General features: G+C 39.6%; 3 protein-coding genes and 2 pseudogenes across 3 annotated transcripts; 2 read left to right on the top strand and 3 right to left on the bottom strand.

The window, feature by feature from the left end:
* Nucleotides 1–4,766: 4,766 nt before the first annotated feature.
* On the bottom strand, nucleotides 4,767–5,762 carry LOC133731443 (uncharacterized; annotated as a pseudogene).
* Nucleotides 5,763–12,207: 6,445 nt separating this feature from the next.
* On the bottom strand, nucleotides 12,208–12,771 carry LOC133731442 (late embryogenesis abundant protein At1g64065-like). The gene has a single exon (XM_062158811.1). The coding sequence runs from the start codon at nucleotides 12,769–12,771 to the stop codon at nucleotides 12,208–12,210; it is 564 nt and encodes a 187-aa protein (XP_062014795.1).
* Nucleotides 12,772–13,847: 1,076 nt separating this feature from the next.
* LOC133731441 (uncharacterized) lies at nucleotides 13,848–15,457 on the top strand. The gene is made up of 4 exons (XM_062158810.1): nucleotides 13,848–13,884; nucleotides 14,013–14,172; nucleotides 14,618–14,745; nucleotides 15,228–15,457. Exons 1-4 carry the CDS (start codon nucleotides 13,848–13,850, stop codon nucleotides 15,368–15,370), a joined length of 468 nt encoding a protein of 155 aa, XP_062014794.1. The 3' UTR covers nucleotides 15,371–15,457.
* A 345-nt stretch (nucleotides 15,458–15,802) lies between these two features.
* On the top strand, nucleotides 15,803–17,023 carry LOC133731440 (ubiquitin-ribosomal protein eL40 fusion protein-like; annotated as a pseudogene).
* A 1,019-nt stretch (nucleotides 17,024–18,042) lies between these two features.
* Nucleotides 18,043–20,655, bottom strand: LOC133733526 (COBRA-like protein 10). The gene is made up of 2 exons (XM_062161146.1): nucleotides 19,799–20,655; nucleotides 18,043–19,666 (listed from the first exon to the last, which is right to left on the bottom strand). Exons 1-2 carry the CDS (start codon nucleotides 20,361–20,363, stop codon nucleotides 18,270–18,272), a joined length of 1,962 nt encoding a protein of 653 aa, XP_062017130.1. The 5' UTR covers nucleotides 20,364–20,655; the 3' UTR covers nucleotides 18,043–18,269.
* Between the last annotated feature and the right edge of the window lie 1,709 nt (nucleotides 20,656–22,364).

The raw sequence follows: 22,364 nt of genomic DNA, 5'->3' as shown, positions 1-22,364 counted from the left end.
TTCCTAACTAGCATGTAAGCTGGAAATTACCGGAAGGGGTCGAAATTACCTAGAACAGTCGGGTTGGCCGGAATTTTCCAGAATCCGGCAGGTACTCCGATCGACGTAAAAACTTCAACTTCAGGCCTCGATTCCTTCTGGAGAGTTGTTAAGAACATCAAGGCGAACTCACTGGTTCATGAATAACTCAAAACGAAGCTCTACAGCTCGAGATATCTTGATCGAAAGCTTCGGTGGCCGGAAAAATTTCCAGAATCCGGCGAGCTTTGAATTCCGACGTAAAAACTTCAACAACTCGCTTCAATCCCTTCATGAAAGTTGTTCAAAACTTCAATCTGAGTTTACCAGTACAAGAATTACCGGAAGAGGTGGTCTGTAGCTCGAGATATCCGTATCGATTGCTCGGTTTTTTTTCGATTTTTGATCGGGGTTGGCTTCCAGCTGCCACCACGCCCAGCGCCGCCGTGGAAGGACACTTCTGGGAGTTTCAGGAGGTGGAGGCGAGCTCGAGGATGAAGTTTGGTGAGGATTGGTGACCGGTAGCTTGAGATATCAAGCTTGGAACCAAAACGAGCTCAAACCGGGCGGAGCTTCCCGCCGCCGCTGGTGGCCGTGTCGCGGTTCAAGGCTGCCTCTGACAGCTGCGCAAGGTCGAGACGAAGCCAATGGAGATGGTCCGACGCTGTTTGGTGGCCAGTGGAGGGAGAGAGAGACCGGAGAAGCCGTGCTCTGTTTTTCTTGCTGGGTTCGGCCGATAGAGTGAGTGAGAGTGAGAGAGAGAGGGAGAGAGAGAGAGAGCCAAAGCAGAAGCACTGCTTTCCCTTTGTTGCTCAAAACACGGAAACATGCTCCACTTTTCTTTAATCCACAGTAAACCCACTAAATGCTGCCAATTATTACAGAGGAATTTACAAGGATTTCGTCAGAAGGTTCAGCTAGGAGGGCGGCCACGGCGGTGTTAGTGCTTTACAGTCCGGCAATCGATCTCTGCTGCTGGGTTTTTGGATTGGCGATGCCATGGTTCGATGGCAGTAGGGTTTCAAGACCTGGATCAGGGATTGATTTTCTGTGCTAATGTATGTCGCAGTAGCGGAACGGCTTGGATCGTTGGGATGATGGCATGGCAGGGCGGCTCGTGGCGATGCCGGTCTGGTGGTGTGGGTCGGGTGGACTTGGCCGGATGGTGATGCATGACAGGGCGTTGGTGGGAGAAGTTGGACGTACTGGACCGTACCAGATTGATGGGCCTGGTGCCATTTCCTTGGTGGACTACTCTATTAGGCCACGAACTGTTGGGCTGGGGTTCTGCCCTAAGCCATTGTTATTTTGGGCTAGGGTTTAGGCCCTTTGGCCCAACCCTATGTTTTTAGCTTTTATCTACTTTTGGGCTAGTTTTATTTTCTAGTCTATGTAGGCCTTTTATGGGGCAATCTAGTGGATTTTTTCCTATCTAGTTTAGTATTGGGTCTTGGTTTTGTGACTCTTGTCCACTTAAGTCTCAGTGTCACTAGTTGTACACCAATTGAGGTCTCTAGGCGACTAGATTCACTGTTTTCAAAGTTAGGTTGGGAGGGCCGGGTCCTTCTATTTTTATTTAGTTCTTCTAGCGCCTCCAGCGTAGTACCAAAGGGGGATCCCGCTATGTCTATGATATATTCAATGTCAAATGAGTGACCTAGTTTTATGTACCATTGTGGGTACTAATACATTTTCTTGTCTGTCTAGATGGCAGCGGAATGGTATGTAAGGGCTATTCTGGCTTTTGATCAATATATTGGCTATTGCCTTCAAAAAAAAGTAATGAATGGTATCAAAAGGTAAAGTGATTTTTTTTTCTTCAACTAAATCAAAGAACCAAGTAAATGTTTCTCGCTCTCGAGAACCCTAGCAACGCTGTCATCGGAGTCTAGTCTAGCACTTCATGCACGATCTTCGTTCTGCCTCTACCTATCATGATCACTCAAAATGATCACGCATGTTGTCATCTGGTATGACATCCTCCCTTCGATATTGTGTCTATCCCTTGCTTGTAGTAGATGGATATGTTGTCATGGCAAATTTGTTTAGGCTTCCTTTTAGCAAGTGAGGTTGGCGAGGGCGACCAAGAAGGGGGGGCGGCTAAGAGCAAGTTTACTTGTTGGGTCACTAGGTCAGTTACTGTTCATTGAATATTCAATTAATTTATTTAGTGTAAATGAGAAATATATGATGTAAATAAATAGTAGGGATGAACATTTTGGAAGATGAAAGCTATTAGGAGGAGGAACAAAATATTTTAGTGGAATTTAAGAAAGAAAATTTTTTGGGTGTGAGAGGGAGGGTAGGTATTTATAGGTAAGTTTTTTACAATTTTTTAGATTTTTTTTTTTGGGAAAATGATCATTTACCCAATTTTGGGGTTAATTAACCCCACTTACCCAAACACTCTAAGAAATTGCCCATTTACACAATATTTTATATATTTTTTGCCCTAATACCCAATTAAGTATTATTTTATTAACTTTTTATTTATTTTTAGGACAATTTTGCCCTTTCCTTCTTTGTCACTTAGAGAGAGAAGTAATCGGAGACCTTGCCGGACTCCGGTGACCGGCGGCTGGCCCAAACTCCGGTGACGGAAATCCGGCGTCCGATTTTATTGCCCCTAGTAATACTCAATAATCATATTATTGCCCCCCAATACTCTTTTTATTGCCTCCCAATAATCATATTATTGCCGCCCAATAATCATATTATTGCCGCCCAATAATCTAATCATATTATTGCCTCCTAATAATCATATTATTGCCCCCAATAATTATATTATTACCCTCCAATAATCATATTATTGCCCTTCAGTGAATTGCATAAACTCTTAAAACCAAAATGAATACACTACAGACACAATTGATCAATTTATATTTTCAATTCTACATGTTCACTTTTTTTTTCCTTCCCCATTCTCGGAGCTCACAGTATACCAAAAAAAAAAAAAAAAAAAAATTGGCCACTCAGAAATTGCTCTGGGCACCAGATCGGAGCAAACTTCAGCCTTCCACCCCCCCCCCCCCCCGGCCGGGACTTCCTTGTTAGCATTGAAGCCACCCTCAAGTGTAAGAGGTACAAGTTATAGAATAGAGGATTAAGTAAGGATGTCGAACCCACGAGGATTGGTAAATCCTTTCCTAGCTAGGGAAAACCTAAGGAAAAACTAGAAGAATATGCAAATGTACAATCACAAACAAAGGATCACAAGTGAACCAAAGTTCATGGTGAGTATGTGCAAGATGGTGTGTAGAGATTTGATTTTGATTTTGAGATTGGTTTCTATTCAAATTGAAACAATGAAAGCAAGTAAAATAAACTAAGCTAAACTAAACAAGTTGTTATCAAATGGATGGGAGTTAGGGCATTGGGTTTCACCTTTTGCCTCCCTTGCAAGCATTAAAGCAATTGAATATGAGTGATGCAAAGCTAATTGTCCAACTACCCTCTTAGCATCCGGATAGGACTACTAAGGCTTAAACCCCTTTCATTTTATTAACTCTAATCAGATAAGTCTAGAGCTTACTACCTAGAGACAAATTCAATTACCAGATAGGTCTCAATCCTTTGCCCCTAAATGCATAAAGCTTAGAGTTTAGGTAACCAAGCAAGCAAACCAATCCTATCTCTAGGTGATTTTAGCTCATTACCCTCACATGCACACATGGTGTGCTTTCATGCTCCCTTTTTGCCTAAAGGTAATCAATCTCTTGGAAAAACTTCATGTCATGACAAACACATAACTCAAATTGATTAGGTCTAAGTAATGCATTCAACTATTGACTTAGCATGTGAGAATGACAACATGAATTTGCATCAATTTATAAACAAAAGCATCAATCCAAGCAAGTTTAGCTAGGGCTTTCAACCTTAGCCCACCCTACTTCACTACTCACACATAGCTAGATACACAAGCTTCAACATTTATTAAACATCAAATACATAAAGAGATAGAGAGTAAAAGGTGACTATTGATGATGCCGGAAGAGGTGGTGGAGATGGGTCTCCAAGAACATGATGTGGTGGTAGTCACCTCCTTCTCCTTGCTCCAAGCTCTTGATATTGGTAAGAATAGTGAAATTTGGGATCTCTAAGGTGAGTTGTGGTGTTGAGTGGTGGAGGAAATGGAGGTTGTAGTGGTGGAAATGGAGGTTTTAGAGGTGGAGAGGGTGGTTTTAGTGGTGGAAATGGTGGTGTCTTCTCTAGAGAGAAAAATGGATCTTGGATAGGATGAAGATGATTCAATGGAGTCAAGAATTCTGAATAATTGGTCTTTGGCATCTCTTTGATCAGCTATGTATGTCCTTTTTGGTCCCAAAGTGTGCAAGAGATGCTCTTACACCATTGTCCCCCAAATGGTCCCAAATTGGCAAGGTGACAAAAGGACAAGATGTAGGGAGATATTTGAATTTTAAGTGATGGGATATTCTCACAACCATGTTCCTCCTTTGCTGGAGAAAATGCCTTCCATGAGTGGCGGCTCGCCGAAAAAGTTTGTCGGAAAAATCACCAGAAAAGTCGATTTTGCAATTTTCTTCCAATCTCCGTGTCTTCTTCCCCTAGCTTCAAATCTCCGCATTTCAAGCCTCAAATAGTCATTTTATTCTCAATGCAAGGTTTCCTACAAATAAAAGGAAATGGATTAAAAAGGGTAAAATATCATGGAAGACAAATCAATTTTCATAATTATGGGGCACAATTGCATAAATAATTTGTGACTCAACATCCTCTCTACCAATCCTTCACTCAGCATCGGCCTTGGACATGACAGAGAGTCGGCTCTGCCGTGGATGGAACCCGGCTCTCCGCCTCTGCTGGTGTATAGAAGGACGAATCATAGCCGTCAAGGCTCTCTTCACCCACTCGTCCTCGACTCCACTGATTCAAACCAACGAGTTTGTCATGGCAGATCTGCGCATGTTCAGCCTGTTGTTGGGATACGGCGTTTGGTTTTGATTGTGATGATTTGCACTCCCTTGATTCTTGTGAAGACTGCAGCGAAACGAGCCTGGATGATTCATCGGCGAGCACATACACGTCTTCCTGGCCGCCGCGTTTGGGTCGTTCTTCTTGGAAGCGGTGATGGATCGGTTTGGGGAGATAGAACAGTGCTCGATGGAGAAGCGGACAGCTGGAGACAGAGCACTGGAGGTGTAGAGATTGACACGCGTCGGTGAAGCGGAACAGTGGTGGTGGTAGTCGGTGTGGTGGTAGTGGCTATGGTGGTCCTGGTGGTTGTTGAAAAAGGCGGACGACGGAGACGAGAAGTTGGAGCTGGTGGAGGAGGCGAAAGCCGAAGCAGTTCCAGAGGGTGAAAGAGAGCGAAGAACTGGATAGGTCTGTAATTGTATGTCATGCTTTGTCTAAAATAGTCTTTTTCATTTTAAATTGGGTAAATGGGCACACTAATCTCTTACTGGAGTAAGTGGGCAATTTTTAGACTCAAATTGTGTAAACGGTAAATACCATTTTTTTTACCGTTTATGATTGTTTCTTCCCGTTAGAATTGTGATTAATTAATTACCGTTGGATTCAATATATAATCAAAACCAACAGTTCAGATTGTTTGACTGTTGGCATGCCATGCTGGAGACCCAGGTCAGTGAGTCAAGACCTAGGTCAGCAACTTGACTTAGGAAGAGGCCTGGGTCATTTACTGTTGGCTTGCCCCAAGCCGTGGAAGCAAAAAAAATGGAATTTTTTTCTTTTACCTGGGTCAGAATATGACCTGGTGCCATGGCATAATCAAGTCCGATGGACTTGCTCTAAAGGGTAGGCTTCAATTTCGATGTGTTGGCTCATGAAATGACCATAGGATTTATTGTTTTGGCCTATAGCTTCCTTGGATATAGTAGAGTTGAGGCTAGCTTCTTCTGGTGCCTAAGGATCCGACTATGGGTTCCGGGTCCTTGAATATGGACATGAGATCCGGGAATCTGGTCAATAGGTCAATTTCAAAACTGGTTCTTAGTTGAGGTTGTGATTGATGCATTGTTTTAGGTCATGAATCTTGGGTGATAATGGAGTTGGGACCCGGCGTTATGGTTCTTGTTCTTGAGAGTTTGTCTGCTAGTTATCAAATTTTTGACACCCTTAGCTAGTTTCGATCTCTCGGTGGAAACTTCACCCTTTTCCTAGGTTCGGATGATTCTTTTAGTCATTTTTCAATTTTCGATGAGTTAGCTGACTCATATAACTGGTTATGGTTACGGTTATAAGTTTCATTCCTCCAAAGACTTATGCAGTGTATGCACTATCGATGCCTCCTGACATTTGCTCTTGTACGTTCTGTTTAGTTTTCATTTTAGATGTGTTTGTGCATTTAGTTATCTTTTCATTGTTTACTTTCGATGTTTTTGCATCGTCCTATGTACTTCTTAGTATTATTTAATATAGATTGTTGTATTTCCTTCAAAAAAAAAATACTGAATAATACTCTGAAAACAAAATTTTATACATTGTAAATACAAAATAAAAACATTCAGGCTGTGATTATAATGTTTTTTTTTTTTGAAAAAAAATATACTAAATGAGAGATGCTGCCGGCGTTTTGAACTTTGAAGCATCTAGCTTAGCCAAATTATTGCTATTTGTCCTTCATTTCTTATAGACGAGTATGCATAGCCAATAGATCATCTTATTAGGGGTTTGAGGCATTTTTTTCTTTTTATAATTAATTATTTAACTAGTACAAATATTTGTAGAGCTAAATACATTGCAACGAAGTAACGTCTTTAATTCCTTACCAAATCTTATTCATCATCGAGTAGCTTGAGTGTCATGGCATCGTATTTCTCTTTCCTTGGTTTAAAGAGGTTTCAAATTCATATCTTCCCTCCCTCATATACATAGGGTATGTACATAGTTCTCATTAATTGAATCATTATTCCTTCCTTTATTTTTTTTGGATGATAGAAGTACATGAATCGCAAATGACTATCTATCTTTTCATGTCCATTGAATCTACTCATTAAACTGTGTTGCACTCTTATGATTATCTGGCCTATTGATTCCTTAAGGATCTTATTACGGGCTTCATTAGAGTAACTCCAACAGCTTCCTCATATTTTGATTTTTCTCTATTTTAGGGGAAAATGAGTCTCTTTTGCTCCAATAGATTCCCTATAACTATCCATATTTTAGGGATAATGAGGAAAGAGAAAATCAAATTCCCTATATTTACAGCAATCTCTAATATTTTAAAGAACAATTATGGTGATTTTAGATATTGCTGTAAAATAGGGAATCTGTTGGAGTTGGAGAAGAAAAAGAAGATAAAACTTTGACTTTTGCTTCCCTATAAGAGCAACTCCAACAGCTTCCCTATAATAATACAGAAATTATAGGGAAGCTGTTAGAGTTGCTCTTAGCTGTTTGCTTGTGTGATTGTGTCCTTTCTATAAATTATAATATGTAATAGCTCTCGCTTTTTTTTTTTTTTTTGAAAGGATTTGATTTAATTAGATATCAAAGCCATAAAAACAGGCCAGAGTCTAACAGAACTTACATAAGAAGATCCGGAATTTAACCAGGCGCCCTATCTAAGTCACACCTAAACTCATTAAAACTAAAATGGTCGCTCGCTGAAACAACAAGCCAACAAAATAAGTAAAAGTAATCTCACTTCCTAAGGCAAAATCAATTCATCTAGTCTAATCTGCCAAACACTCAATTGTGGTACACATATCAACTAGAAACATCTTAGAGAAGCATATAGAAATCACTCCCACTTGAGAAGTCTTGATGTTCAGAATGTCTTGAATTTTTGTGAGACCTTAAGCAAGCACCTTCTCCTTCCCCGTAGGGTTAGAGATAGTACTTGCCTCCGCCTCAACAGCAGCCAACAACCTCGGCATCAAGTTGCTCCTCGGGCTTTTCTTAAGGGTCTGTAGTCCCTCTCCATATTTGAGCCTCCCATGAGGCCCAGTTATCACCAGCGGCCCATAGTAAGAGGCCACAAGCCCAGTCACCACCGGCCCATATGCTCCAACCAACCCAGTCAACACGGAGGTCAACCCTAGTTCAAAACTAGGGTTTCCCGCCGGTTTTTTCGGGGGCGGTTCTTGCCCTTGGCCTATCGCCGCCTGCAGCACCAGTGTTGCCATATTTCCAGCCGGCCCAGTCACCGCCGGCGCTACGAAGATCCGGTTCGGCCCTTCTTCCTCCATCACAGGTCGCTGGAGCCCCGCGCCATCGCAGCCCGAGTTGGGTATGGTCTGGCCCGACGCCACCACCAGCACCTCTAACCGCCCAGATCTGATCCCCTCGATCAAACAAGGCCGACCTACGATGCGGGTCCCAAATACCACCGTCGCAGTTCCGACCCGTTCCGTCAAAACACATCCAAAAACACCACCCTCAGCCAAGAAAAACCTCAACCGGAGCCTTTGAGAAACTGGGTCGAGATCCCAGCGCCGTTGCAGAAGAAGCCACGACCTCTCCATGCCCCCGCCGCCGTCATCTCGCCTCTTCCTGGTCTGGAGAGCACGAGGCTCACCGCCGCCAACACGAAATCGAAATTTCGTTTCACCGGGTCTCTCCGCAAGTTTCGGAGGCCCTTTCTCCATTCTCTCCACCTCAAGCTATATATTGTTGGTCTATAGCTCTCGCTTTTGTTTGCAACTAATTAAATAAATAAAAATTTTCTTTTCTTTCAAAAGAAAAAAAAATACTTTGAATTTGCGATTTAGTAAGAATCTATACTTGCTTCTTATGAATAATTATTTTTCTTATGAAATTTCCTCTAACAAGCATAAAAATTTGACTTTAGTTTTAGACATTTTTTTTTTTAGGCTAAAATATGATTGGAGAGAGTAGAGCCTTCCTACCGGATTTATTAAAAGAGTTGACTATTACAAACAAAAGAAGGGAGGACAATGCCATGCCCCTAGCCAAAAACAGAAGAACTACTGAGGTACTATTTTTTTTTATATTTTATTATAATGAGGATCAAAAGATTGCACTCTTACCCCCAAAGTGACTCGAACCCAGAACTTGGATCCTAGATAGTGGACGTTCTAACCACTGAACTAACACCACTTCGTCAGAACTACTGAGGTACTAACCTTCAGTTTAACAGATTAAAAGCAACAAGAAAACTACAACTCAAATAAACCGAGAATTCATAAGACCAAGTGAGTCTCGTCACACTTTAGTTTGAACTTATTTTTGTTTGTTTCTTGCATAGAAAAACATCTAACTGGGATGCATCAAATCATCGCACTTTTATAAGTAATGTGAAACATATTAATGTATTATTCAGTAGTACCATGATTACGTTATTGATGTCAACAATCAAGGAAAAGCTAGCCCTCATTATTATTATTTTTTTTTGTGGGTAATCATTTTCAAGAATTTACTACCTTTTCTTCTTTCTGTGAAAGCAAAACAGAAGGTGATCGATCGTGTCCTTCACAGTCATTTGTACCTTTTAACTTTAGGGCAGACTTAAGGACACCGACCTTTTATCCCAGGGAAGAAAAAGGAACAAAAGTTGTTACCCTTGTTTGAAATTGAGCTTTTTCTCGTTGAAAGTTGAAACACAATCGCCCTTCTCATCACAGGCCATAACTTGATTATGCCCTTTAATTCATGACTCGAATTTGAGCATGGTCATTAACTTCACCCTTATATTTATTTGCTCAATGTAGATGAAAAACAATGGAAACTTGGAAAGAAAGAAAAAGATGGTATGTTTGGTATAATGAATGACAGAAGGAGAAGTGGGATAGTGTTTCTTAATTCGTCTCTCATCATTTTATCTTTTTCCTTATTTTCCAACCTAGCTAGCTACTAGGAGAAAAATGTAGAATCATCCACTTGGGGGGCCGGGATCCTAAATACATACCCGCCTTTTTCTTAGGAGTCTCATACCCGCCTTGGCTCATTCCTGTCTTTGGTTATCCTTTCCTTTAAATCCTATGCGTTCATTCAATATTTAAAGGTGGATTAGTGCTCCACATCATCACTTAACTATTAAAGTTTCGATTTTCAATACAATCCGTTTGTTTTAATATTTCTTCCGTTATCTTCTTCGTCATCTCTTCATCTGCATCTTCTCCTTCACGTCGAGAGTTCTGCCAATTTCATCATCAACAACTAGAGTAATCAAGTTGCAATCACATCAAAGTAGTTGCTACCTCTTCTCCTTGGTTTCGCTCCCTTTATATCTCGTTATTATCATCATAAGGTGGCCTATTCAAGTAACTCCAGATTTCCGTATTTGATTGCACAGCAATGGGTGTAAATCTATATATGCAACAACACCGAAAAAAAAAAAAAAAAAAAACAGCAAATCTTGATAGAAGATTCTAACCCATTTTGTTTTAGAAAAAATTGAAAAATACACGTAAAGGAAGGAGTATTCAGATGAGTGTTCGGCGTTCATGTATATCAGTTCTGTCAGCAACTTAGATCTGCGAATGAGACCAAGGAGGCAGCTTCAATTCGTTTCAATTTCCTCCAAATGTTCAATCGAATTGAAAATTTTTCTTGATACCCAGCATTCATATATACCTGCAGCTATTGGATTTTTCTGACCACCAGGTTCGATTTTTCTACATTCAGTTTGGGGTTTCAAATTTCTTTACTTTATAATCTAGCATGATATATTAAGCTATTATTGGGTTGCTATTGGACTCTATAAAAGGGTTAGGGTAGATGGTTAGTTGTGATTTCATATTTAAGTTGAATGAGACTGAGTTTAAGAAATTGAAACAGAATTCGAGATTATAGCTAGTTATCAATTTTTGGTGTAAGATTAAGCTATTGGATTCTATAGAAGGTTCTACAGAAGAGGGTTAATTTGGATGTTAATAGTGGTAGTTTTTGGGTGGGTGCAGTCGGTTCTGTACTTCTGTTGATGAAGCCTCGTGTTGTTGACGTGAAAGATTAGAGAGAAGAAAGGTTGGGAACAATGAAGGAGAAGAGATAAACGGAGAAAATAGAGAAATGAACGTCTTGTGGTCTTGAAAAGTCAATTTTGGTCATCTTTTTAGTGTTGTACGCTGACGTGGAGCACTAATCCACCTTTAAATATTGAGCGGACGCATGGGATTTAAAGCCAAGGATAACCAAGGACAGGAATTGGCTCAAATCCGGATCCCTCGTAATTAATACTTTTTATAGCTTGGAATAAAGAAGAAAATATGTAATTAGGGCTCAAGCAGCTTGAGCCTATTATCAAACGCGCATAATGCATGCATGCTTTAAAGGAGTTTAAGCTCATTTTATATTATCGAGTTAAGAATAACCTAGACTCGAGCAATTAGAACACTTTCAGAAAATGTAGGATGGATCGATTAATTTATCATGTATAGCATATATACGCTAGCTGTGGCAGGTCATTTGTTGACAATGTAGCACACAAGTATTTATGAATTGAACAACATTGAATGAATTCATTATGCTTGTTTTAAATGTTCGCCCACCATATTATATATTCAACTCAATGGCATTTGCATTCAATATTTACATTTCTCATTCAGAAAAAAGAAATATGGTGGGTCACAAAAATTTCTTTTTGATTTGATGTTTGTGTAAAGCACATGTCATTGATCAACTGGGGCCTAGCTACATTAATGAAAATCCTTTTCTTCTTTGATCTGCTTGCTACAGAAAATATATATATATTGATCATTATAGGCTAGCTTGTATAAAAGCAAGCAACAGATCTCCCAAGAAATAAATATTCCAATATATATATCTATATATATCATGTACTTGAAATTTTCAATAACGTTGTTCTGCATTAATATTTACACATAATTTACAAAGTGTGCAATATTGTTCGATCAACTTAGTAGGTTGATTTAGGTCGTACGGTTCTTGAAGTTGTGAGAATCTAAATGGACTACAGCGTGGGAGTTGAAAGATAGGTGCTTTGGAATAAATTTACACCATATTTTATATTAGGAATTCATCTAATAATGAAAATTGAAAGCAATACAACAACTTCCTTTACTCCTATGGCAAGAATTGGGTGAATGGACATCAGAAAATCCTAAAAACAAAGGCCAGAAAATAAATGCATTGCTCAAGATGAATAATAGTGCTCAAATTCAAATAGTATTGTTAAGCCTATTAACCATCTATTTTGCAAGTTATATGTAATCAAGAATAACAATACGATGGATAACATATTGTTAAACTGCATAGATATTCATACCAACCAAATAAACATTACTAAAACTTGATCGAGGTTGTGCAAGCGGAATCGACGCTCTGAGATGCAACAATGATAGAGATGTTACAATCGGTCTTACTAGTAGCCTTTTTATGAAAGATCTTCAACAAGCTCCCCTTCCCATGCACTGTGGTGTGTGAAGTAAAATTGAGTACCCCGGCACGCAAGTCTCTTAGGAAGTTTGAATCAAATAGCAGTTTGTCTGCTAATATATCCATAGAAGCCGTGATGTTATACTTCTTATGAGATGGGATCGTACCATCTTTCAGTGGAGTTACAGCGATAACTTTGTCACGATAACTGATAAGAGCTGTGCTATTGTCATACTTGAAGCTTCCATAGTTTCGATTCTTCACTGTGATCAAAATTCCGACCGATACATTAAACTTTATCGCCGGAAAGACCACCACTTCATAGCTTTCTAGGTTAACCGGCCTCGCCACAATGTCAGGTTCTTTGATCTTCAAGACTGTAAGGAACAGAACGACTAAGACCACTAAGATGGTGATGAAGAGAATGCCAGTAACAGTAGCACAGATTTTCCAGCCCCTGTGAGAAGCCATGACAAAGGGATAAGAATTGTGTAATTTGATTTTGGGGTTATGACTGATCGGTGTTGCAAATATTTTGTTTCACATTGTAGCAACATTGTTATATACAAGGTCGTTATGATGTAAACAAGAAAAGAGGCCGTATAGTTTAATTTGAAGTGCATATATTATTGACTGGAGGACAAAATATTGGATCGATCCGAGTGTGTAACAATGAAACTTGAAATACGGTTAAATTAAGGTGCCATTGTTTTCAATTGTTTAGCGCACAGGGGGGTTGTTTTTGTTGTTGTTTTCTGTATGTTGTTATGCCCACATTCGATTGGCCCATATATGAAAAGGGATGACAAGTTCTGGGTCATATGAGAGAGTCCAACTCACTTTTTTTTTGGGGATCGAGTTCGACGTCTAGCACCAAATGAATAGTAACCAGTCTGAGTGATTTTACCATTTTACCCCTCCCCCCAATTAAATTACACTCATTTGCCTCTGCCACCTACGGGTTTGTTAAGCCACCACCTACGCTCGATCTCTCTGTTACACTCATTCGCTCGACGGTCGACACAGAGAGAGAAGAAGGATACAGGGGAAGAATGGAGAGCCTCCTTTCAAAAGTATAAGCCAAACCCACCCTCACTCGCTAAAGATAAATCGCAGTTCTTAAAATATTTTCGGATAATTGATTATGATTTCCTCATCCTGTCACCTCTGCCCAAGCAACCCATGAGTCCTAAGGAGTTGGAAGCTGTGGAGAAAAAGACTGTCGGAATCAAACATCCTTAATCCCACTTATATGTGGTGGACAATCTCAACTGTTAATTACTTAATGCTCATAGTTTCCTTTGTTTAAGTCTTTAGACTAATGTACTTTACATCTACTGCTTTAACTTGCAAGTAGTTAATATTAGAAATATATCACTTCTTGTTAATTTTGGAACCTGTAAATTTCCCGGATGTCAAGTAGTTTTCTAGGAGGATATGTTTAAACAATGTGCATGTGATTAACTGTGAGCTCTAAGTTGTTGGGAAATGGTGAGACACAACTTTATGTAGAACACTTTCCTGTGTGTAATTGAAAAAATTGTAAGATGCATGATACACCTTTTCAGCATTCCCTTTACCCAAGTGCTTAGTTTTCTATTGATCTGTGCAGAACACAAGTAAAACCTTTATCAAATGCAATTTGATCTGATGGTTTGCACTTTTACTTCTTATATAGTATATACACTATATCTGTTTTTGCATTGATGCAGTGACATGGTTATTTTTTCGGGAAAACAGCTGTTTTGGGCATGCTTTGACAGACTTTATAGAAATTAATTCTGCCTCTAATAAAGCAAACTTCATCAAGTTTTATACTTGGTTCATTGTGGTGAAAATTAGATTCATTTGTGGTCAAAGTTTCCTGCTTAGGTAATTGCTCTGTTAATATACTTCATTTTGCGTCTGATTGTTAATGATGGTGCACCAGATTTGATAAAAATATGTTGTAGTCTCCTGAAGTTTTCAGCTTATTGGCTGCTGCCATACAATTTGTGAAATTTCACATTTCATTTATATTCAATTCTTTTTTCTTCTGAGAAAGTAGAAGAAAGTAACTTAAAGATATTTGATTACCATTTTTTTTTATTTCCATCGTGTAATTTTTAATTTTCCATTTTTTTGAGCTGCTTATTTGTGCCATCAGCACCTTTCAACTACCTTCTTTTTTCATTTGTTCCTTACATAATATTCCCAATTTAACATTCCTTATTGTCATCTGATTTAAACAAGTATGTATTCACATTCCTATTATCCTATATATCTCAATGCTAAATACACGGTGTTTTACATTTCAGGACAAATTGGTCTTTTGCAGAGCTACATTGACCAGGTTCGTCTATGAAGATGGTTGGTATTATGCAGCATGCCCCACATGCTTCAAGCAAATGAGGCTATTATGCCTCATGCCCCTCATGCTCGAGCAAATGAGGAGAAAGCCACAAAGTGAGCTGCTGATATGCCCAGAACATAATTGTACGTTTCATTACACAAAGCAAAAATTCAAAATTCCTAACTTATATTTTCAGACATTACATAAAACTGCACATAATTGTTTCATTACTTTGCTTCTGTGACTAGATTGCAACTTTGTTTAATTCTCATCTAAAATGAATTTTATTATGCCATTCACTTTAGAGGTTCTTAAAAATGGTATTTAAATTAGTGAATGTAAAGATCAATATGTGTCTATTATCCATAATATTAGTTATCTTCTTTATCATTCCTGCTTGGAACAAAGAAGATACCTGTATTTATCACATATATATGTTAGTTCGAGGTACTGCCTGCTGTCTCATACTATATAGTTCGTAATATCTTCACCAATACTATATTTCATATGTTGCTGTTTTCTTTCATCATATTCAAGATGAAGTACCATCTGCAGCTTCATTCATTTTAGTTACTTTTGCTATCCAATATTGCAGTGGCAGCCCATCTCATCCAAAAACAAATGAACTGCTCATCAACACAGGAGAGGCATCAACAGCAAATGAACCAACTAATGACACATCTGAAGAAGCGAGGTAGAGTAATTGGTGCGAAGTATAAGTATAGGATATTTTGGTGATAACTAACGACTTTTGTAATTTATACATAAAGAACAGCTTTGGTTAGATTATGCATTTTTTTGAAAAAATGTAAATACAACAGCTTCGTTAAAACCCAACTTACATTTTAGAAATATGTCAATATGCATGTCCTGTTAAAACACCGGCTTTTATAATATGCATACATTTAAGTTAAAAAAAAATGGAAACCCGCGGCATCACGCGGGCAAGTTACCTAGTCTTAACACAACTCTCCATCATTCCTCATCACTACTTACTCATTTACTACTAAAACCAATACTATATCGATATATATAGACACACAGGTCCGTTTTGAGACGGACGTCCGCGCTGGTCGATGCTTCTGCTCCGTAGCATCTGCTCCGTTCAGGTGCCGACGGCGGCGCGGGTCTTGCTGGACGGAGACCAGGGGCATTCCAGACCGCTTCACCATGGAGATTGAGGTCGAAGGTTCTGGGCAGTGACCTCACCTGAAACTTCAAGGTTCTGGGCAGCGACTGCAAACTGGTAGCTGGCGAGTCCACCAGCAAGAAGAAGGTCAAGATTGACCTCTAGCCTCCGTCCGGTAAGACCCGCAGTGCCGTCGGAGCCTGAACGGAGCAGAAGCATCGACGTCCGCACTCATATATATATATATATATATATATATATATATATATATATATATATATATATATATATATATATATATAGGTTAGAACAGGGGCGGAAGAGAATATACTCTCCAACCCCAATTCATTAAAGAGAAATTTTGATAAATGACCAATTTTCAGCCTTGAAAATGACTTTTGACCCACATTTAAGAAATAGTTGAAAACTAACCTTTTGGTAAGGTAAAATGACTTAAATACTCTCATGTTGATTGAAACACTTATTTTTTTTTGAAACACTTTGGAGCTCTGAAATTATGATATTCTCAATTTCTTGAAGGCTGATTTTGCATTGAAAACGTCAAGGATAAGTCGACGAATGTTTTTATATGCCGTTTTACATAGGATGAATACTGTTTGCATCCCTTTTAGCCGTACACGGAGACAGAGAGCAAGAGAGAGACAGAGCTTGAGAAGATTCAGATCTTTGTGAAAACGGTAACCGGGAAGACCATCACCCCTGAGGTTGAATCTAGTGACACTATCGACAATGCGTGTCATGGCCAAGATCCAGGAGAAGGAAAGTATCCCCCGGACCAGCAGATGCTCATTTTCATCGGAAAGCAGCTCGAGGATGGTCGTACTCCTGCTAATTACAACATTCAAAAATAATCAACTCTGCATTTGGTTCTGAGGCTTCGTGGTGGTATTATCGAGCCTTCTCTCATGGCATTGACTAGAAAGTATAACCAAGAGAAGATGATCTGCCGCAAGTGTTATGCACTCCTTCATTGCGGTGTTGTCAACTGTAGGAAGAAGTGTGGACACAACAACCAGCTAGTTGAGGCGAAAGAAGAAGATCAAGTAGACATTGATTGCGTTGGGGGAATGCCATGTCTTTTTACATCATTGGCTTCTGCATTTGATCCCGTTCAATTAAATTAATCATTCTTTTCTGAATGAGATTTTGTTCAAGATTGTTAGTTTTCATTTTGTGAAGAGAATATTTGGTTTGTGACTTGTGAGAATAAATGCAGTAACCCGGCCACCTGTATTATTGTTTAGTCGCTATGCACTGAAAAAGTGAGAATTATGCTTAATTTCCTTGTGCATTATGATCGGCTCCCCTCGCTTTGTATATCGACTCGAGCACCTGCCAACAAACTTATTCATGTTCTTGTATCTGAAAGTTTTCATTGGAAGAAAGTTGGCCTTAATCATTGAAAGTTTAAAATTGGGCGGAGATCTTGGTGGCTGTGTGTCAGTGTGTGCTATCAATTGGAGAAAGAAAAATAAAAGAACGTACAAATTGAAGGGAAGAAGTCAGAAAGCAAGGTTTATATGGGCTTTTAGATATTTTTATTATTTTGAAGGATATTATAGTCTTTTGCATTCTCATTTGGGTTAGATTTCAATGAATATACAAAACAAGGTTAAAACTCAATTCAAGTCCCCAAATTAGGTTACTTTTCAAAATTTCTCTTCATTAAAAGCAGTAGAAAAGAGTTACAACCAAAGAGGAAGAACAAGACCTCCCTCACAAACAATCAAAAGAAAAACATTAGAAGCAATACAATCAACTTAATATATTCAAAAATTTGGGAGACCAAGTTCATCTCGCTGACAATATTAACAGATAGAAGGAGGAGGATCATCCTACCATGTCATGCCTGCCAAGGACAAACCAATATTTGCAAGAGCATCAGCCACTTGATTGCCCTCCCTAAAAATATGAGAAGACCGAAAATGCATTTGTGAAATAAGGTGCAAGCAATTACTCGAAGCAACACCTAAATTCCAAGGAAGGTGAGGATCACGGAGATAATGAAGAACAAGGGTTGAGTCCACCTCAAGCCATATATGCTTTCATTTTATAACCCACGCTAGCTCAATAGCTTGAATTTCCGCCATGACCTCTGCCTCAACGGAGCTAGAAATGTCAAGATTAGAATAGAAAAATCTTTTTCACATTCTTGTAATAGCTTTCTCAACATTACTTATTATATACATTGGAGTTATGTATTCTAATATCAGTAAAAAAGAGTAAAAAAATTGATATCTAGAAATTTTACTTTGTGAACCAAACAAGGCCTAAATGCATCATCATACAATGTGTTCAAATTAGAAGAATGTGAGCTAAATAAATTGACCTATAGTAAGATGGTCCTCTAAGAATAAATGTGGTATTGAGCAAAGAACTGGCTCTAGGTGATAGTTTACTGCAACTATGTAACCTGAATAGAAATTTGTTTTGTACAAGGATGTAGTCTAACTTCATTTTGTGCATCTATCTTAAGGTTATGGTTGATTACATAGCAAAAGTACTCAAAATTGAAAGGAAAAATACAACTACCAAATTTACATGATTCCGGTTTCCATATGATGGAATTGAAGTAGGAAGCGAACATTCTTCCCCATTGAAAAACACTTTTGCAGGAAAGCCATCCCCTTTGGCTACTTCTATGCCCGGTGTACGAGACTTTTTAAAAGAAATCACAGATTGCTGCTTTCCAGGAACCTTGGGACTATTAGGCTTTGTTCCATTTGTCTGCATCACCAAAAAATTCATGCCCTTTAAACCTTGGAGGAAGATGATGTTATTCATATTAGAAATTTTGGTCCCATTCATAGAGTAAGCATTTTCAAAGCCACGTCCACCACCCTTCTTCATTTCGACTGCGGTAAACCAATCTTCGAAATTCATTGGCATCCAATTGAACAATGTGATTCTAGCTGTCCATCCATCATTGTAATCTGATAGCACATGCCAATTGATGCTAACTCCACAATTGTCACCACAAGGTAGTGGCTTGGGCTTATGAAAATGCTTGATTTTCGCCCAAGCTTCCGCCATGGTTGACCTATTTTCAAACGGTACAAGAAGAGCTTCAGGAGGTAGAAACATGGCTCGGGCAGAAGGGTTGCAATTTTTAGTGTTAGTACAGCCACAGGCACATGTGTTGCAGGGTATGACAGATTCATTGTAGTAAGAAGAGAATGAAACACAACACTTATTTTTCTTATTTTGAGGCCTTGTGATGTTGCAAATTACTTGCCAGCTTGCAATTGCTAATGTTGAAGCTTGAAGACCACTTGGGTCTGGAAATTCAGTAGGATCAACCCTAATAGGTTGCCCGCATTTGTAATCAGCACTAATTACCCCTGAAACTTTCCATTTTTCCGGAGGGTACAATGTTGTTCGTTCCAAGTCAGGAGCTAGCTTGAACACTTGCAATTGGAAAACAGACTTGGATTGGGTTACGTTCATTATGGGAGACAAGAGACTACCATTTCTACAACAATAAGGTATCCTTCCGACTTCAGAGTCGTTTGATCTCTCCCTGGGAAGGTCAGCGATGGTGGGATTCTTTTCGCAGTTCATAACCTTCGAAAAGTCCATCTGTTGGTATTGTTGTCCAGGAGCACCATAAATGCAAGGCAGATAGTCCATTTTATGTGTATAAGCTCCTTTCATATTGTATATGAATTCTCCTCTCATCCATTCCCAGCTTATGTTCCAATGGTCCAAACGACCCAAAGGGCTAGTGCTCTCCATTGTCACCTGAGCTTGATAATTGTTCCCATATGCTTGAATTACATCATAAGAGATTGATAGATCACCCTTTTGGCGAGGTAAGAACTTGACCGTGTTGGTAGTGACCTTGCTTTTCGGATTCCTAACGCAACAAACAGTAAGTGCTGTCTCTGTGTACCAAAAAAAGATTTAATGAAGATATATACATGGCTATAAATTAAGGGAACCAAGCAAACTACAGAAACATATTTATAGGTACATTATTATTCAAATATGAACATATGCAATTGATTAGTACTTACTTTTTTTGGTTGGTGAGGGGCACTTGAATCCATCGTTAACGAGGCGTATTGTTTTAGGCATTGGGGTCACAGATGACTTGAGCCCGAATTGAGTGCCACTTATTTGTATCTGGGCTTGAATTTGGGTATAATCTCCGCCTGTGCTAATTGAGGTTTTCAAATCTGTCTGTTGGGCACCAGAAAAATAAGTCCCATTAGTTCCAACCTCAGCCGGGAAATCCTCACCATTCACTAGAACCGCTCCATTCGCAGCAACTAGAATCTCTTTGTGTTGAAAACCTATATAAATCTTCCATGCTTTGAGTTCGTAAGAGCCGGTGTTGATTATGGTCGCCGTGGAATTGAAGGCCCATGCTTGCTTGTCTGCATTCTTGAGGAGAGGGTATATTTTGTGGCGCGAAATGAAGTAGTAGGCTAGAAAGATCCCATTGCAATTGTCTTGTGCCGGGGGTGGTGCAGCTGGTTGTTGATCATCATCACCATAATCTTGAGCTATGGTGAAATTAGAGAATTCAAAAGCAAACAAGATAAACATGGGTGTTAGAACCCTCCAAGCCCTTTTCATGTCTATGTTTTTCACAATTACTAGGAAGATGATGATCTTAGATCGGCTGCTATATGATGATGTTATGTGACATGGGTCTGTTATTCCTAGAAAGGAAGTATATGATTGAGAATTGTTTCGATCTTAGAGTCAATGTTCCAAATCAAATGCAGTAATCGAGAAATGGGTGTCGAAGGAGAAACTCAAAATTAAGATTATGTGTGAGATTGATAAATTTGTGGAGAATAAGTCAGATGAAACCTCCTCCCCTAAGTTAGTGCTGTATTTGGCAAGATGGTTAGCGGTCATTTGAGAAGAGGAGGGAGCCGAACTCAAACTACCGTAAGTGTGGAAAAAAGTGTTTTACCATTGAAATTTATAACTCACGATATAATAATAATAATACCCTTCCGAGTTCTTATTATCTAATGTCTTTGTTTTGAAGGAAGAAAATGAAAAACCACAAAATAAGAGCTCCGAGAATAGAGGGAAGAAACTAGGTTTTGGAGAAAGCACAGAAGCGGTTGATGCCTGTCCGGCGGCGCCCCAACGTCGATCATAGGTTCCGGCCTCATCGACGAGTGGAGGGTGTTGCCGGACGGGATTGTGGGGTATCGGGGCTCCGGATTTGGTCTCCGATTTGTCCTTCTTGGTCGGGTATGACGTTTTGTTCTTCTCAGGTGGCGGCGCAGGTGGGCAGTATGGACGGTGGGCAATCGGCGCAGGCTTGGAGAAGGAGGTCGGAGGCCAGATCGTGGCGGCGGTATGCCATGGATCGTATGGCGCCGATTCTCTCTCTGAGATTGGTCGATAGGAGGAGAACGCAAGGGTGTCGGACTATCAAGCTGATGGATGCATCTGGGCGTCAAGGTACGGCGAGCTTCTTACTGATATTCGGTGGGGGTTCGTCGGGTTCTGGCTATAAGCCTAGATCTGGCCGACTAAAGTTGAGGCTTGAGTGGATTGCTGCGTGGATAGCGTCTCTCCGACATTGCATGTCCGACGAGACTGATTTATGGTGGTGGTCTGCCGGCGGGTCGTCTGAGGAGAAGGAAGATGATTACGGCTGGTCTATGTCTTTGTTTACAGTAGTTTTCTTGGTTTGGTTTTCGATTAGGGTTTTCGTTAGGTTTTTTTGGTATTTAGCATGTCCCTACTCTGTTGAGCTAGGGTTAGGTCAAATTGAGGTACCATGGATGTGGTGTTTCTCCTGGGGACGATTTGGTTTATTGTCGGTTTTGTCTTATGGTCAATGTGCTGACGAGCGATCCTTGCACGTGGTCTGGCAGTTTTGGGGCACGGTGTGGAAGAGGGCGTTGGTTGTTTTAGCGGTTGTCTATGAGGTGGTATCGATATTCTCAGGATTCTCGGTAGCCCGAGACGTTGGGCGATATGGATGGTTAGGGGTTGGGCCCCTTCGGCTCATGGATGTCATTTATTGTGACGGACCCGTAACTGGTTTAGGTTTAGGGAGGAGAGTGGGGAATTCTTGTCCACCACCGGTCATTCCCGTATTTTGTAACTTCGTTTCATTTGAATAAAAAGTCTCTTATTCTCAAAAAAAAAAAAAGGAAGAAAATGAAAATAAAAAGGTTATGAATAAATCAAGTCAAAAATGAGTCTTGAACTATTCTCTAAGCCTAGTCGTTACAGCGTTGGGATTACTGGTGCAATGTGCCTATCTCAATTAGGAGGTTTGAGGTCTTGAAACCAAAAACCTCAAACCTCCATTATTTCTCCTTAACCTAATGAAATGGAAAATGGCATCCATCTTCTGCCTCATAGATACGCCGTCGAACAAGTCACTTAGAACCCAATGATGCTAGTCGTTTTTGCTATATTGGATCATACAGAGGCTTCAACCAGTTCAGGCCACTCTAATATTCAGTGAAAATCAAGAGATATCCTAATGATTCACCCTAAATGGGTTACATTGGAATTGAACCACTGCCTAAGAACCTAAAAGACCCTAACATAATATTACCATAAAATAAGCTCCGAGAACCAAAGAACCAGACAATA

Source organism: Rosa rugosa, chromosome 2, assembly GCF_958449725.1.
Source record: "Rosa rugosa chromosome 2, drRosRugo1.1, whole genome shotgun sequence".
Lineage (NCBI taxonomy): Eukaryota > Viridiplantae > Streptophyta > Magnoliopsida > Rosales > Rosaceae > Rosa > Rosa rugosa.
The sequence above is the reverse complement of the archived record's forward strand: the minus strand, read 5'-3'. Positions and strand labels throughout refer to the sequence as shown.

Bases quoted from the DNA above. Each gene is read 5' to 3' on its own strand.
- LOC133733526 (XM_062161146.1), bottom strand. From the start codon at position 20,363: ATGAAAAGGGCTTGGAGGGTTCTAACACCCATGTTTATCTTGTTTGCT. The intron at 19,667-19,798 runs GTAAGTACTAAT...TTTGGTACACAG, and splicing joins CCCCTCACCAACCAAAAAAA to AGACAGCACTTACTGTTTGT.
- LOC133731441 (XM_062158810.1), top strand. From the start codon at position 13,848: ATGCATGATACACCTTTTCAGCATTCCCTTTACCCAA. The intron at 14,173-14,617 runs GTAATTGCTCTG...GGTCTTTTGCAG, and splicing joins GGTCAAAGTTTCCTGCTTAG to AGCTACATTGACCAGGTTCG. The intron at 14,746-15,227 runs GTGAGCTGCTGA...CCAATATTGCAG, and splicing joins AATGAGGAGAAAGCCACAAA to TGGCAGCCCATCTCATCCAA.
- LOC133731442 (XM_062158811.1), bottom strand. From the start codon at position 12,771: ATGGCTTCTCACAGGGGCTGGAAAATCTGTGCTACTGTTACTGGCATT.